This window comes from Corvus kubaryi, unplaced genomic scaffold (genome assembly GCF_017639235.1).
Source record: "Corvus kubaryi isolate FWS band 111438036 unplaced genomic scaffold, C.kubaryi_AGA036_p1.0 37308, whole genome shotgun sequence".
Lineage (NCBI taxonomy): Eukaryota > Metazoa > Chordata > Aves > Passeriformes > Corvidae > Corvus > Corvus kubaryi.
The window spans coordinates 5,933,077-5,945,205 of record NW_024581096.1 but is presented as its reverse complement, the minus strand read 5'-3'; the positions used below and the strand labels follow the sequence as shown (position 1 = coordinate 5,945,205).

Here is a 12,129-nt window from a genome sequence, read left to right as displayed (position 1 = left end):
GTGTCTCCTCCCAACCTCCCGTGCACCCCCAGCCCCCTCACCAGTGAGGTACGAGAAGCAGAAGAGGCCTTGGCTCTGTGTGAGCCCTGCTCAGCAATAGCAAAAATAACTCTGTACTATCAACCCTGTGTTCAGCACAAATCCAAAACACAGGCCCACAGCAGCCATTGGGAGGAAAATTAACCTAGCTAAAACCAGATGGGGTAATGTGTATATGATGGCCACCGTAACTCTTGCTGCCCTGCAATAGGTGTAAGGGACTGAAAGAGCAGCAGAAAGCTGATATAATGCAGGGATCTATTGATAGCCATTATTTGCAAGCTGCAGAACTTGAGAGGAGTGACCTAGGAAGCCAGTTTCATGCCAGGGAATGTAAAGCTACAGATACATCCTCTCAGGGTCGATGGGAGCTGTTGTAAATAGTGGGTACAAACCCTGTTGATTACATAGCTTGAACTGTCTTGAAACATAAAATTCTACTGGAGAGATCTCACTTGGGACAATTGTACCCTTGAGTCAGGCTGGTTAAAAGTAGATCTGCAGTTGGCATAACTGGAAAATCAGTGTAGAAATAATAGAATAATGTAATATTCTGAGTTATAAGTGGCCCAGAAGGATCACTGAAGTCCATCTCCTGGCCCTGCACTGGACACCCCAACAATTACACCATGTGCCTGAGAGCATTGTCCAAACACTTCTTGAACTCTGTCAGTCTCGGTGCTGTGACCACTTCCCTGGAGAGCCTGATCCAGTGCCCAGCCACCCTCTGGGTGAAGAGCATTTTCCTGATATCCAGCCTAAATCTCCCCTGACACAGCTACTTGCCATTCCCTCAGGTCCTAAGTGTTAAGAGCTGGGACCCCACTGCTTTTTAATCTGTTTGATGCATGAGACAAAATTGTCTCTTGTGGAGCAGTAAACATAAAGATATGTGAAATCAAAAATACTACCTTTAAGTGTAATGTCATACCAGTTATTTGAAGACAGAGACTTTCTCCAAAACCATAGACTGTTTCGAGATGAGCAAGTGGATTCATGTAGAGAAGTTGTATGAAACTGGAGTATTATTACCCATTCAAAGTATTTCTTGTGAAAAATGAGTCAGAAACCATGTGCTATTACAAATACTACTTTTAACAAAATGTGTTAAAGGCAGTAATGAGCATTCAAGTCAATAATTGCATATTGTGCTTGCTAAACAGTTGAGTAGTCGGTAACTGTATGTTTAGAATTCCCTTGTGATTTAGTCTGTTTTCATTGTATTAATGTCACACAGAGATTGTATGTAAATATTCTTTTCTTTCCTTCACAGAAAACTTTAAACCATTTATATGCTATAACATCTCAGTGTATCCTCTTTATGGAAATAATGTAGCAGCTCCATCTTACGCACAATTCTATGCCCAAGAAAAAAGTAGGTATTTTAAAGTAAACATGTTGTGAAAGATGTGTTGTAGTCTGTTTCTCAGGATGTATTATCTTTGAGTGATTTGGTATTATCATTATTTGAAAGAGAGATGAAGATGGTGGAAAAACCCCTAGGTTTCAGGGTTCCTGATTTCTGTTCTGTTCAGCCACAGAATTGGTTTATAAGAAAGTATTCCTCTTGTGATACAAGTACATTGCTGCTTACACCCACTAATTTTTTGTGAAGTTTACATATTGTATACAAAGCACTTGGAAAGAGTATAGCTCCAAACATGAAAGAGTTTTTTAAACTAGCTATCTCTTCAGTGTTACAGCTCACTTAGATATACAATTATACTTGATTTTAATGCTTGACTACATTTTTCAGTCTTAATATATGAGTAAACTCTACTCATAAAATAAAATGTATGGTTTGAGAAGCTTACTTTTTTAATACTTTGTTGTTATATTTTATAATGTAATAAAATATTTGCAGTCCTGCACATAAAAAATGATAAGAAGACACAACATTTGTAATTGTAGAGAAACTGTGGATGAAGTAGTGTTTTGCAGGGGAAGGGGTAAAGTTTCTTTTTTTGTAGAAGTTTATTGTGAATTCAATGATTTATACAGCCATTTATAAGAATGTATCTTACCAGTAATTTTAAGACTCCATGTGAAAATGTTGATTTGTGTGTGGGCATAAATAGGTCTATGTAAATGGGCATGCAGACATACTACAGTGCACCACTAAAGAGCATTAATTACTGGGGGACGGCAATGGAGTATTTTTTATTTGAGTAATAATTACTAGCAAAGTTAGAATGTGTTTTGAGTGCCTTCCTGTTTATAGGTAGCTGTGACAACACTCAAGGTTGTTAGAGAAAGGGAAGTAAGGTGTTTTTTTTAAACTGGAACACAGAGAACTCTTCAAAGTGATGAGGAATATGTCTGAGGTGGTATTGTGTCAGTAGAAAGGCTTTCTTTAGTGTGACGGGCAAGGCTGAGGATGCTGGGGGTGCTGGAGATGTCATCTGAATCCCAGCTCAGCTAGAGACCTCCTGCATCAGCAGTGGCCTTGCACCTGAGTCCCCCCATGAGTGCACAAAGGATACTTTTGATCTCTCTCTGATGTTGTAACAATAGAGCCTTTTAATGATCTCAGGATATTTGAATACAGTAACACCTAGAACTATGCAAATTCCAGAATAGATGAGGGGAAGTTGAATCAGAAGAATTCCCACACTAAGGAGGGTGAGAAAAGTTAAGGACTATGTCAGAGCACTGTGGTTACGTATTTTCTCATGCTTATGTTTCCCCTAATGTTACTGGTACATGTGAAATAACAGGGGCAGATAACATTGTGGTACCTTGACTATTTTACTACTTTTCCTATCTTATAATGCTTCTCTGTAGAGCCATCAGAAGGACCTCTGGCTGATACAGGCTTTGTGGGGAAAAAGGAAGTTACAATAAAGTGGAATGAGATTCCAAAGGATAAAAGAAACGGATTTATCACTAACTATACAATATTCTATAAACCCGAAGATGGAAAAGAATTGAGTAAGTATACATTAAGCAACAGTGCTTTCAACAGGGTTATGAAATTTTCAGTCTCTCTTCCATCTTGACACACCTTTGAAGTCAATGGCAAAGGTCATGACAGGAGTAGAGGAGTTAAGTATATTGGAGAGTCATAGATTCTATGTAAAGTCACAGATCGTGAGGGTTCAGTGAGTTTCATGCATGTCCTTGGAAGGATTTGCCTTCAGTTTCTGGAAAAGTATGGTGGAAATTTTCTGTTAAAATATTTTTACTGTCAATTTTATATTTATATATAAAATTTTATATATAATAATTTTATAGAAGAAAATAGGAAGCTGCCAAGAAATAGTTTCTTTGGACATAGTTTTTAGATCAGTTCCTTCAGAAGTGTTTGATTTTCTGTGCTTGCCATTGCTTTTCTGTCTGGAGGCTGATAGCATAAATTTGAGCATATTCCTAACCTCTACCTCAGGAATAGTGTCCAAACAATCTGGCATTGTAATGGTATCTGTTCAAAACTTATTTAGTTTAAATCTCAGCAGAAGCTTTCATGAAAAGTGTTGGGGTGACCTAAACTCTTCTTCCTGTATAGTTTATGGAGAATGCTGTTGGATCATTCAGTGCTTCAGAGTTGGTTTTTTTCCTCCCTTTTTTAGACATCATTGTTATCAGGCACCTAATACAATCTCTTTTCAAAGTTTGCAAACTTAAAAATCTTGTGATGCTTGTTTCTTACGGATATCCATTTGGACCCAGGGCAAGAGTATTCCTGGTGATTTTTAAATGTGAAAGAGAAAGCTTATTATTTCTATCAGATTTAGTCTTCTGCATGTAATTTTTCCTACCATGTTGGTTTCTGAGTAATTTAATGCTGACTGCTTTGTGTAGGGTCATCCATGAGACATGTTACAGACCCGTATTTCTCCATATTACTTGTAATGTAAAGCAGGCTGTGTCCTTTTTAGGACTTCAGATTATTTTCTTTAGAAAATTAGTTGTAAATACCAATGCAAGGGAGTTAAATTTAAATGGAAAAACATGCTGTACTGATGTTTTCTGAGGCTTCTCTGATGTCATGTGTTCTTGATAAGAGTAGAACATGGGGTGTGTGCCAAGGTGACTTTGCTGATGGCCTTTTAACACTAGAACTTCACTTTCCCAGCCTTAAGAGAAAGTCAGTTTATTTTAACTTGGGGCATATTGCAGCATAACTATTTCCTGGGTGTTTCTTGGCAGAACTGACTGATGAAAGGAGTTGACTTTGACTTTATGCACCAGAAAATGTTTTAGTGCCTGTAATTTCTAATATGAAGATCCATTTGGTATTGTTAGTAGGCATAGGATGATAGGATACATGCCCTGCGTAAAAAAATGTAAAGGTGAAGCATGTTACACTAATTTCAATGTATTGGAAACACTGAGTTCTGTTCATAAAAGCATTTTTAAACTTGGAAAAAAAATACCTGTTGATTTTGGCTTTCCTTTGACTTTGTTGGGGTGGTATCCCAGTGCTTACAGATGGCATTCTTTTGCATGATACGTGTCTAACTGCATGTAGTAGAAATATAGTTGAATTTCACAAGCTACAGAAACTATTTGAAGTTCCTAATTTCTGGGCCAACTGCTTTGAGGAAATAAAGTTCTCAAAGCACTGATTTCAGTGATAAACTGCAGAAGATCATAATTCATCTATCTTTAATACTAGAAAAAATATTTGTATTTATTTTTAAAAGCAAATACATAATGGTTCAGGTTTTTGCCTCAAACTTTTAAGAAGTATTGATAGTTTAATGATTTCGTTTTTCTCTTTAAAAGGACTGGTGAGATTGCTTTGTATTTCAACTTACCTTTAAAATAGTTTGTGATCTATTATTGTAGAAGTTGCTAAATAAGTGTACAGCTCCCTGATACAACATTTCTTTTGTGTGTTTACTGACATAAATATTCTCCTAAAAAGATGAAACAGTGAACTCTGATGTTCTGCAATACAGACTGAAGTCTTTACAGGCTAATACAGAATATACTGTTAATATCATGGCAAGCAACGGAGCTGGTGGAACCATTGGAGAGCCAAAAACCTTCAAGACTTTGAAATTGGGTAAGTAGTAATCCAGGCTAGTTATTACTATTTCAAAAAATGGGTGTGGGAATAAGAATTACAGGACATTTTTGTTTAGGCATTTGTTAACTTCTATTTCTTTTTTAAGTAGTGTTGAACAAAACAAGGAAGAATTGGCAACAGTAGTTGAATTCAACTTAATTTCACTAACCATCTCACAGGCTAAAAAAAGAGCTCATAATTGGAAGTCAACCCCAAAAATCTTTATTTTCTTGTCAGTAAAGCTGTGGAGTACTATGGTTGCTTGTGGAAGCAGTGGTGTGTATACTATCAGCTGTGCGATGGGATGGTTCATTAAAAAGTAGACTTTTCCATCTGAGAGATTTACAGTAACCACACGTTGTGTTGCACCTAATAAATGAGTGCAGAGGTTGTGGCCAGTGAGTATGTAGGAAAATACCTTTTCCTGTCTCTTACTATTTGTTTTAGCCAGATTTCACAAGGAAGTTGATATAATGGCAGCAGATCAGAAGGTCAGACATTTCCTCATTTCAACTTCTGGAAGAATGTTCTCAGTACATTCCTAAATACCTCTGGTACTCTGGTACATGGAAGCTAGCTCAGAAATTTGTACAATGTTTCAGTCAGAGTAACTGTATTTTTTGGGATTTAAAATCTATCTCCTGAACTTAATTTGCAATTTATCTTTTTGTAACTGGTGGAAGTGGCACTGACCAGCAGATTTAGGTGAGTGTAAAATAACAGGTGACCAAGACGTGGTAGAGTTTTCATCCTAGACTCCTTTCAAAGGTTGGCATGTTATGGCCCTAAGCAGCCTGATCTAATTGAAATGTTGCATGAAGTGATTTACAGATATCCCCTCCAAGCTAAATTACTGTGTCATTCTATTAAATAAAGGAAATTTTTAAATGCGATAAATGTGTCTCTGAAACATCCTGCAAAGTCTCATTGTGAACTGATTTTCTGGCTCAGTAACAGTGGCTTGTTGAATTCAAAATACTCATCTTTTGACTCATCATACAATGGATATCCTACAGTATTCTGAGTAATTTTGGCTAGTTTTGACAGAACTCTTTAGAATTGTGCTAATTGAGTGACTTGGATGTTAAAAATTAACTGTCTTAAGGGAATACCTGAAGAAATGACAAACACCTGTGGACTAATTGGTGTTTTGGTTTTTGTTTGTTTTTGTCTAAAGATAAAGAAGATGTCTTTTTTATTGCTATACCAGTTGGGATAAGCATGTTTTGTCTGATAGGCCTTTGGATAACGTGCATTTTGAAAAAACATGCGTGAGTACATTTTCTACTGTCTAAAACTCAATGCAACCACTTAAAATTAACTTGTAAAATGGGAATTTTTAATTATTTTATAAATGCTTTTATTGTCAATGTCAAAACCAATGTCAAAATAGAAAACAAGCAATTGGAGCAACAAATAAAGTGTACAGGTTATACTTTAACGGCAGTTTATGTGCTATAGCCCAAAAATAAATACTAATTTTAGGAAGTTTAATAAATGAAAACAAAATAAGTAAGAGAAACAGATTTACATATCACCTACATAGTTTTATGTAAAATGCTGTATATGTGCCATTTGCAGTTCCATGGTCATTTAAGTGAGGGGAGCAAACTTCAAGCCAGTTTCTGAAAATTAAGAATGCTAAGAAATAAAACTTTCTAGACACTTTAAATATCCTAGGATGGTACTTGGACATATTTCACATAGTTCCTATTGCTTATCTTACCCAGAATAATATGACTCTTGTTGGTTTGTGATGCGGCCTGTGAGCTGCAAAGGAGTAATGAAAAAACTTACAAATGACATTGTGTGAAAACATTTGGATGCTTCATCCTTGAGTATGGATCCATATCCATTCCTGATTCATAATCCTTTCATCTGCTGTCACAGTTGTCACCTGACAGATTTTAAATTGCTTTCTCTGAGCATATCCCAAAGATGACAATGAGTTTTTTTAAGGTTATAAAATATGCTTTTTTTTCACAAGAAAAGTGACTGGGTTTTTTGGCTGATGAGAAGGTTAAAAAGTTGAACGATTTTGGGGCATTCTAAGCTATTGGAACCAATATTGTTGTCAAGTGAAGCATCAGCTAATAAGTACAGCTGAAGCAATAATTTCCATCCCTTTTACATCTTCATCTGTGTTGAGCTTTCTGAACTTTTACAATAGTAAAAACTATTTTTTTATTCTGAATAATACTTTGAGATGCAGTAGAATGTTTGTTCCTGTGTAGATCAAATTGCCATGTGAAAAGTCAAGCTAAGGGCTGGTTTTCATTCCCTTACATCTCTACCCAGTGTCAGTAAGTGATTCAATGAGTGAGCATCATTAACTGCTGTTAATTTAGGAACTCAGCGTAGGTCTAATGTGGTGTAGTGCTAGGGACACTTTCCTTGAGCAAAGGTCACCTGAGGTGGCTTTTCACTGAAGAAACACCCTGAAACACGATCACAACAGTTTGTATACAGTCTTATTTTGGCATGCTCTTATTTAATATACTCTTTAATTGGATAATATTATATAATAATACATAATATATAATATATTAAAATATATATAAAATATATAAAAATATAAATATATAAAAAATTGCTTTTGTGAATTAGTAGTTTTTCTGCAATGTCTCTGTAACCCAAGAGATCTTGTTGAGATCTTTTGTAATAAAAATCCATGTATGGGGAAACAATTTTATTGAAAAGCATTGTGTTGATATAGAAAAGACTTCCTTTGTGAAAGTTTGATAGTTTAGCAGTATCTGGAATTTCTGGTGATTTGTTAGTTTTATTTTTAATAATCTATTTCTTTCATAATGTGGCTAAAATTCCATTCTCAATTATAGGCTTAAAAAGGTTTGCTGGCCTGATATACCAAATCCTGAAGAGAGCCTTGCAGTGGAATGGCCTCTTGCTTCGTCTATGGTAATAGTTGCAATTTTATGCATTAAAGAAGGGGTAAAATGGAGAGAAAAGAAATCTTTTTCTGGGAGTCATTTTATGAATTAAACCCTCCCCATACTGAATTTTATTCTTCTTTTTAAGTGCTACAAAATGCTGTTTGTAGTATTCCAAAACAATAGAGAAGATGCATCTTCATAAAGTATATTCATCTAGTTCTTATAAGATATTGAGAAATAATGTTTTGAAGTGAAAAAGTGGCTGGTGGACATGGTTCATTTAGTAAAGTAAATTAAATTAAATTTGCACAGGCTATTGAGTCTATTACATCAGATTTCCACATCTGTATACCTCCTCCCTTCTCCACAAAAAATTTATTGCAACATATATAGTAAGATTTGGTATATGATTGTATTAACACTTCTGTCTTTTATTTGTTGAATATTTAATCCGTATTAAAGTTTTGATGTTTATTTGAATGGAGATGAGTTGATCAGGTTTATGTAGAAAGTGTAATCTGTGGATAATGGGATTTAAACTTTTTTCTCAAAAATGTCTGATTAGACTAGATGGACACAATCCAAACCTGATTCTGAACCTTCATTGAAACTTGCTATTTCATTAAGCACAGAAAACCTAATATGAAAGTGTTTAGCAAATGGACAGAATAACATTGCCCTTTTTAGTACTCATTCACATGTAACTGCATCCTGTCTGAAATGCATGTGAACTCTTTTCTAGTGCATGTCTGAAATTGAGTCAGAGCTCAAATAGCAGTAATTTACTTATCCAAAAATAAACTGATACTTTATCTATACCTTTATAACTCTCCAGTGTATCTCTTTGCATTGACAGAATAATTCATTTTTGAAGAGAGTGTCATCTGAGACTAAAACTGTGGACTTCGAAGACATAAATGTTTTGGAATACTGTTTTCCTGAAGAAAGTCAGGAAGGATCACTACTAATAAACTATGAAAACCATGTTTCTGAATGTACCGATACTAATACAAAAGGCATAACTAACAGAGATGAAAAGATACCGAATAATGAAGAAAATGAACTTGCTAAATGTTTTTCACCATCTATGACTTACATAATTACTGATCAATTTACCAGAAGCCAAATGCATTCAGCTTCAGTACCAGTGAAGGAAGTCCAACCCGTAGAGATGCTGGCAAATGATTTGTGTGGATCCCAACAGAATCCAATTAAAAATGAAGAAAATGATAGCGAAGAAGTTTTAAAGCTGGAAGATTTCAATGAAGAAGCACTGTTCAATCCATACCTTAAAAATTCTGTTAAAACAAGGGAATTTCTTGTTTCTGAGAGCTTCCCAGAAAGCAGTATGGATGAATGCAAAAGTCAGTCAAGTGTCTTACCTCCTTTTCAACCAAGTGTTCCAGGACAATCCTACGTAACATTGGACATATTCAGGGTGGCCAAAGCTCAGTAGCGTGAGAAAACTCCATTGTAAAATCCTGTGAGAGATCCCTTGGCACTGCTGCTCATTGGCATTCATATGTTCTAACGTGGCTGATATCAGTTAATTTGGATGGGAACACCCTCTTCCTTCAAATAGCTGTGAAGTAATTTTTTTCACTGTGTGTGTACATGTCAGAGTTCACTTTCAGTGTGGATGTTTGGGTTTTTTGTTGGTTTGTTATTTTTATTTTGTTTTGGTTTTATTTTTACCAGACATGTTCATAGTGAGGCAAAAGAAATGGCTTTTGTTATTTCTTCTTAGTTCTCCTGTATCAGCCTGCTAAAACAAACTGGTATTTGCTGCAGAAGCATCCAGCAGTGCAAGTAGCTCGTCTATTTCTCCCCACACAACCAGTTCCCAAGGCTCCGCTCTGCTGGGGAAACATGGGCGGACTTGAACAGAGTTGGAAACTGCCGAATCCCTCCTTCAGTTACACGAAACAGAACTACTTTCCTGTTATTATTTCCCTTGATTGTTTTTTTGTCTGGTTTTATATATCATGTTCCTCTTGTTTTACAAGTATTTTGTAGATTTCAGTAGTTGTCTTTTTGTATCCTGACTCTTGAATTAATAGTTAGGGTTATAGTTTCCTGTCTTTAATGACAGTATATTTGTTATGTTATCTGCATTTTGGAAAATGTGTTATGCTGGCTATGTTGCTTCCTTTCCTTTCTCATGTTTTTAATTGTCATCAGCATTTTGTGCTGCCTGCTTTTGTTTCTCCTGTTTGTTTCCTGCCTTTTAAAACTGCTTACTGAAGGATAACTTCTTATCTTCTTGTCCCTGTGCTTCTAATTTGCTTCAGTTTAAAACTGTGTTTCCCAGTTGAGATTTTGATATTTTGAGCTGAAAAAAAAAAGCAACTAACTATGTCATCTTGTGCTGGAATAAGCACTGAGTTAGGAAGTTATTTTTCAGGGAGGTAATGAAAAAACACTAAGTCTATAAAATCTTCCCAGTTATTCTCTGGTAGTTGATTTAGGATTAAGTATTTATACATGAAGGATATACCTTTTGTCATTTGTTTTATGATTTTGTTAAGTCATAAATCTAATTGCAGTTTCCATTTTACAAATCAGCAATTAAGCAGTAAAGCATTCGATTATACTAATTTTTTAACAAGAAAGAGACCATTGTAAAACTTACTGAAATACTTATTCTGTTAAATAACAGGTTTAAAAAGATGGAGAGTCTAAGTAAACTGTGTTAGAAGGGGGTGTTCAGTATGACACGTATTGGGGATATGGTAATTTTAAGACTTTGAACTATTTTTACAGTACTTAGAGGCTTGATGTCATCAGTCTTGTTTGCACAAGACTGTAGTTTGCACAACTGCAGATTTCTTCCAGGGTAAAAAAAGATACAGGAGTTATGGGGATAGAAAATGAGAGACAAATGTGAATAGGAATAGAAAGCCTTTCTTTTCTGTGCAGGAAGAAAGTGGATGAATGGAAAATATATTATCTGGCATGAATGAGGAGGCTGAGCCTTTCCTTGGATGCACTGGCTATTACTTGCATTGTGTTGGGGAAAACAGTGTAAAGTTTTGCATTTAGGATCTTTTTCTATAGTTTGGAAGCTGCTTTAACTTAGAACAATGTTCCTCTAGTTGGCAAGAAAGAATGGGAAAACAATTTCTGCAAATGTTCCTTATCCAGCAACAATGATTTCCACCTCTTGTGTTTGTTGGATCACTTTTGCAACCACAGTGCTCTAAGCCAAAGTGCATGTACGTATGCTCTTATAAGCCCTTGCTCACCTAGGTAAGTCATACTCTGAAACTGGGACAAAGCTTTGGTTAGGTCACTGCTTTTTTCCGCTGCTTCAGTTGGTTCTAGACTTCTCACGTACAGCTACATTGTTGTTTCCCCAGGCTCAGAACTCACTGATTCCATCACAGCATTTTTTCCCCTTATATCTCAGTATTTGTTTTAATAGCACAATATATAAAAATAAACAGATGTAGAGATATTGTGGGCCTTTCTAGGAATTTTTTAGCAGCCATATGAAAGCTGCATATTCTGAGTTGCATGTTTGATACAGGTAAAAAGTGAAAATAATGCAACATTTAGAAACCATTAGAACGGGGAGGTTCTTGCTTGGTGGTATCCTTTGGTAGGTTATCCTTGTAACAACTCTTAGCTTCTGTAGGGTAAGCATATCCTTCTTTTTTATCCCATTTTATTTCCTTCCCTATTGATACTCTGCTTTTCTCTCCTCATTTTTCTGTTTCCCTTGCTCATTATTTTCTCTGAAAAAGCAAAATGCAAGAAGTGGGCTCAATACATTCCAGAAAGTAAGGCTGCCTTTTGCACATGCTTTGGAATGAAAGCTTCTTGCACTTGGTTTTTTTTGCATTGGGAGTTGTACTCTTCCTTACCTTCTACAGTTTGTCTTTCAAACGAACGCTGTGAACCATTAAAAAATTAAAACTGAGAAAACATGTAAAAATTTTTTTTATTGATTTATACTAAATATACCATTTAGATATTTTATCTTTTCATATTCACATAGAATAGGTCTCACTTTGGACTGCTGTTTATAGGGTCATAAGAGAATGGGCTTTAGTCATAATAATTTTCTGTGGCCGCAGTTTGAGTCGGTAACTTTCCTTGAATGTCAAAAATATTATTTTACTTGGGTTGTTATTCAGGCAAGAAAAATAAGTTTCCAAGTCAGTTTGTTAAAAACCAGGT

At 35.5% G+C, this 12,129-nt stretch overlaps 1 protein-coding gene across 5 annotated transcripts in view; it reads left to right on the top strand.

Annotated features, from left to right (window-relative positions):
* Window positions 1-11,876, top strand: part of IL31RA (interleukin 31 receptor A) — a 41,953-nt gene extending 30,077 nt beyond the window's left edge. For all 5 annotated transcript variants that reach the window (XM_042028333.1, XM_042028331.1, XM_042028332.1 and 2 more), the window contains 6 exons: window positions 1,313-1,414; window positions 2,824-2,970; window positions 4,910-5,050; window positions 6,231-6,324; window positions 7,894-7,972; window positions 8,804-11,876. In XM_042028333.1, coding sequence (XP_041884267.1) covers window positions 1,313-1,414; window positions 2,824-2,970; window positions 4,910-5,050; window positions 6,231-6,324; window positions 7,894-7,972; window positions 8,804-9,403 — 1,163 coding nt within the window. In that variant the 3' untranslated portion in view covers window positions 9,404-11,876. The remainder of the gene's footprint in view (window positions 1-1,312; window positions 1,415-2,823; window positions 2,971-4,909; window positions 5,051-6,230; window positions 6,325-7,893; window positions 7,973-8,803) is intronic.
* The last annotated feature ends 253 nt before the right edge of the window (window positions 11,877-12,129 follow it).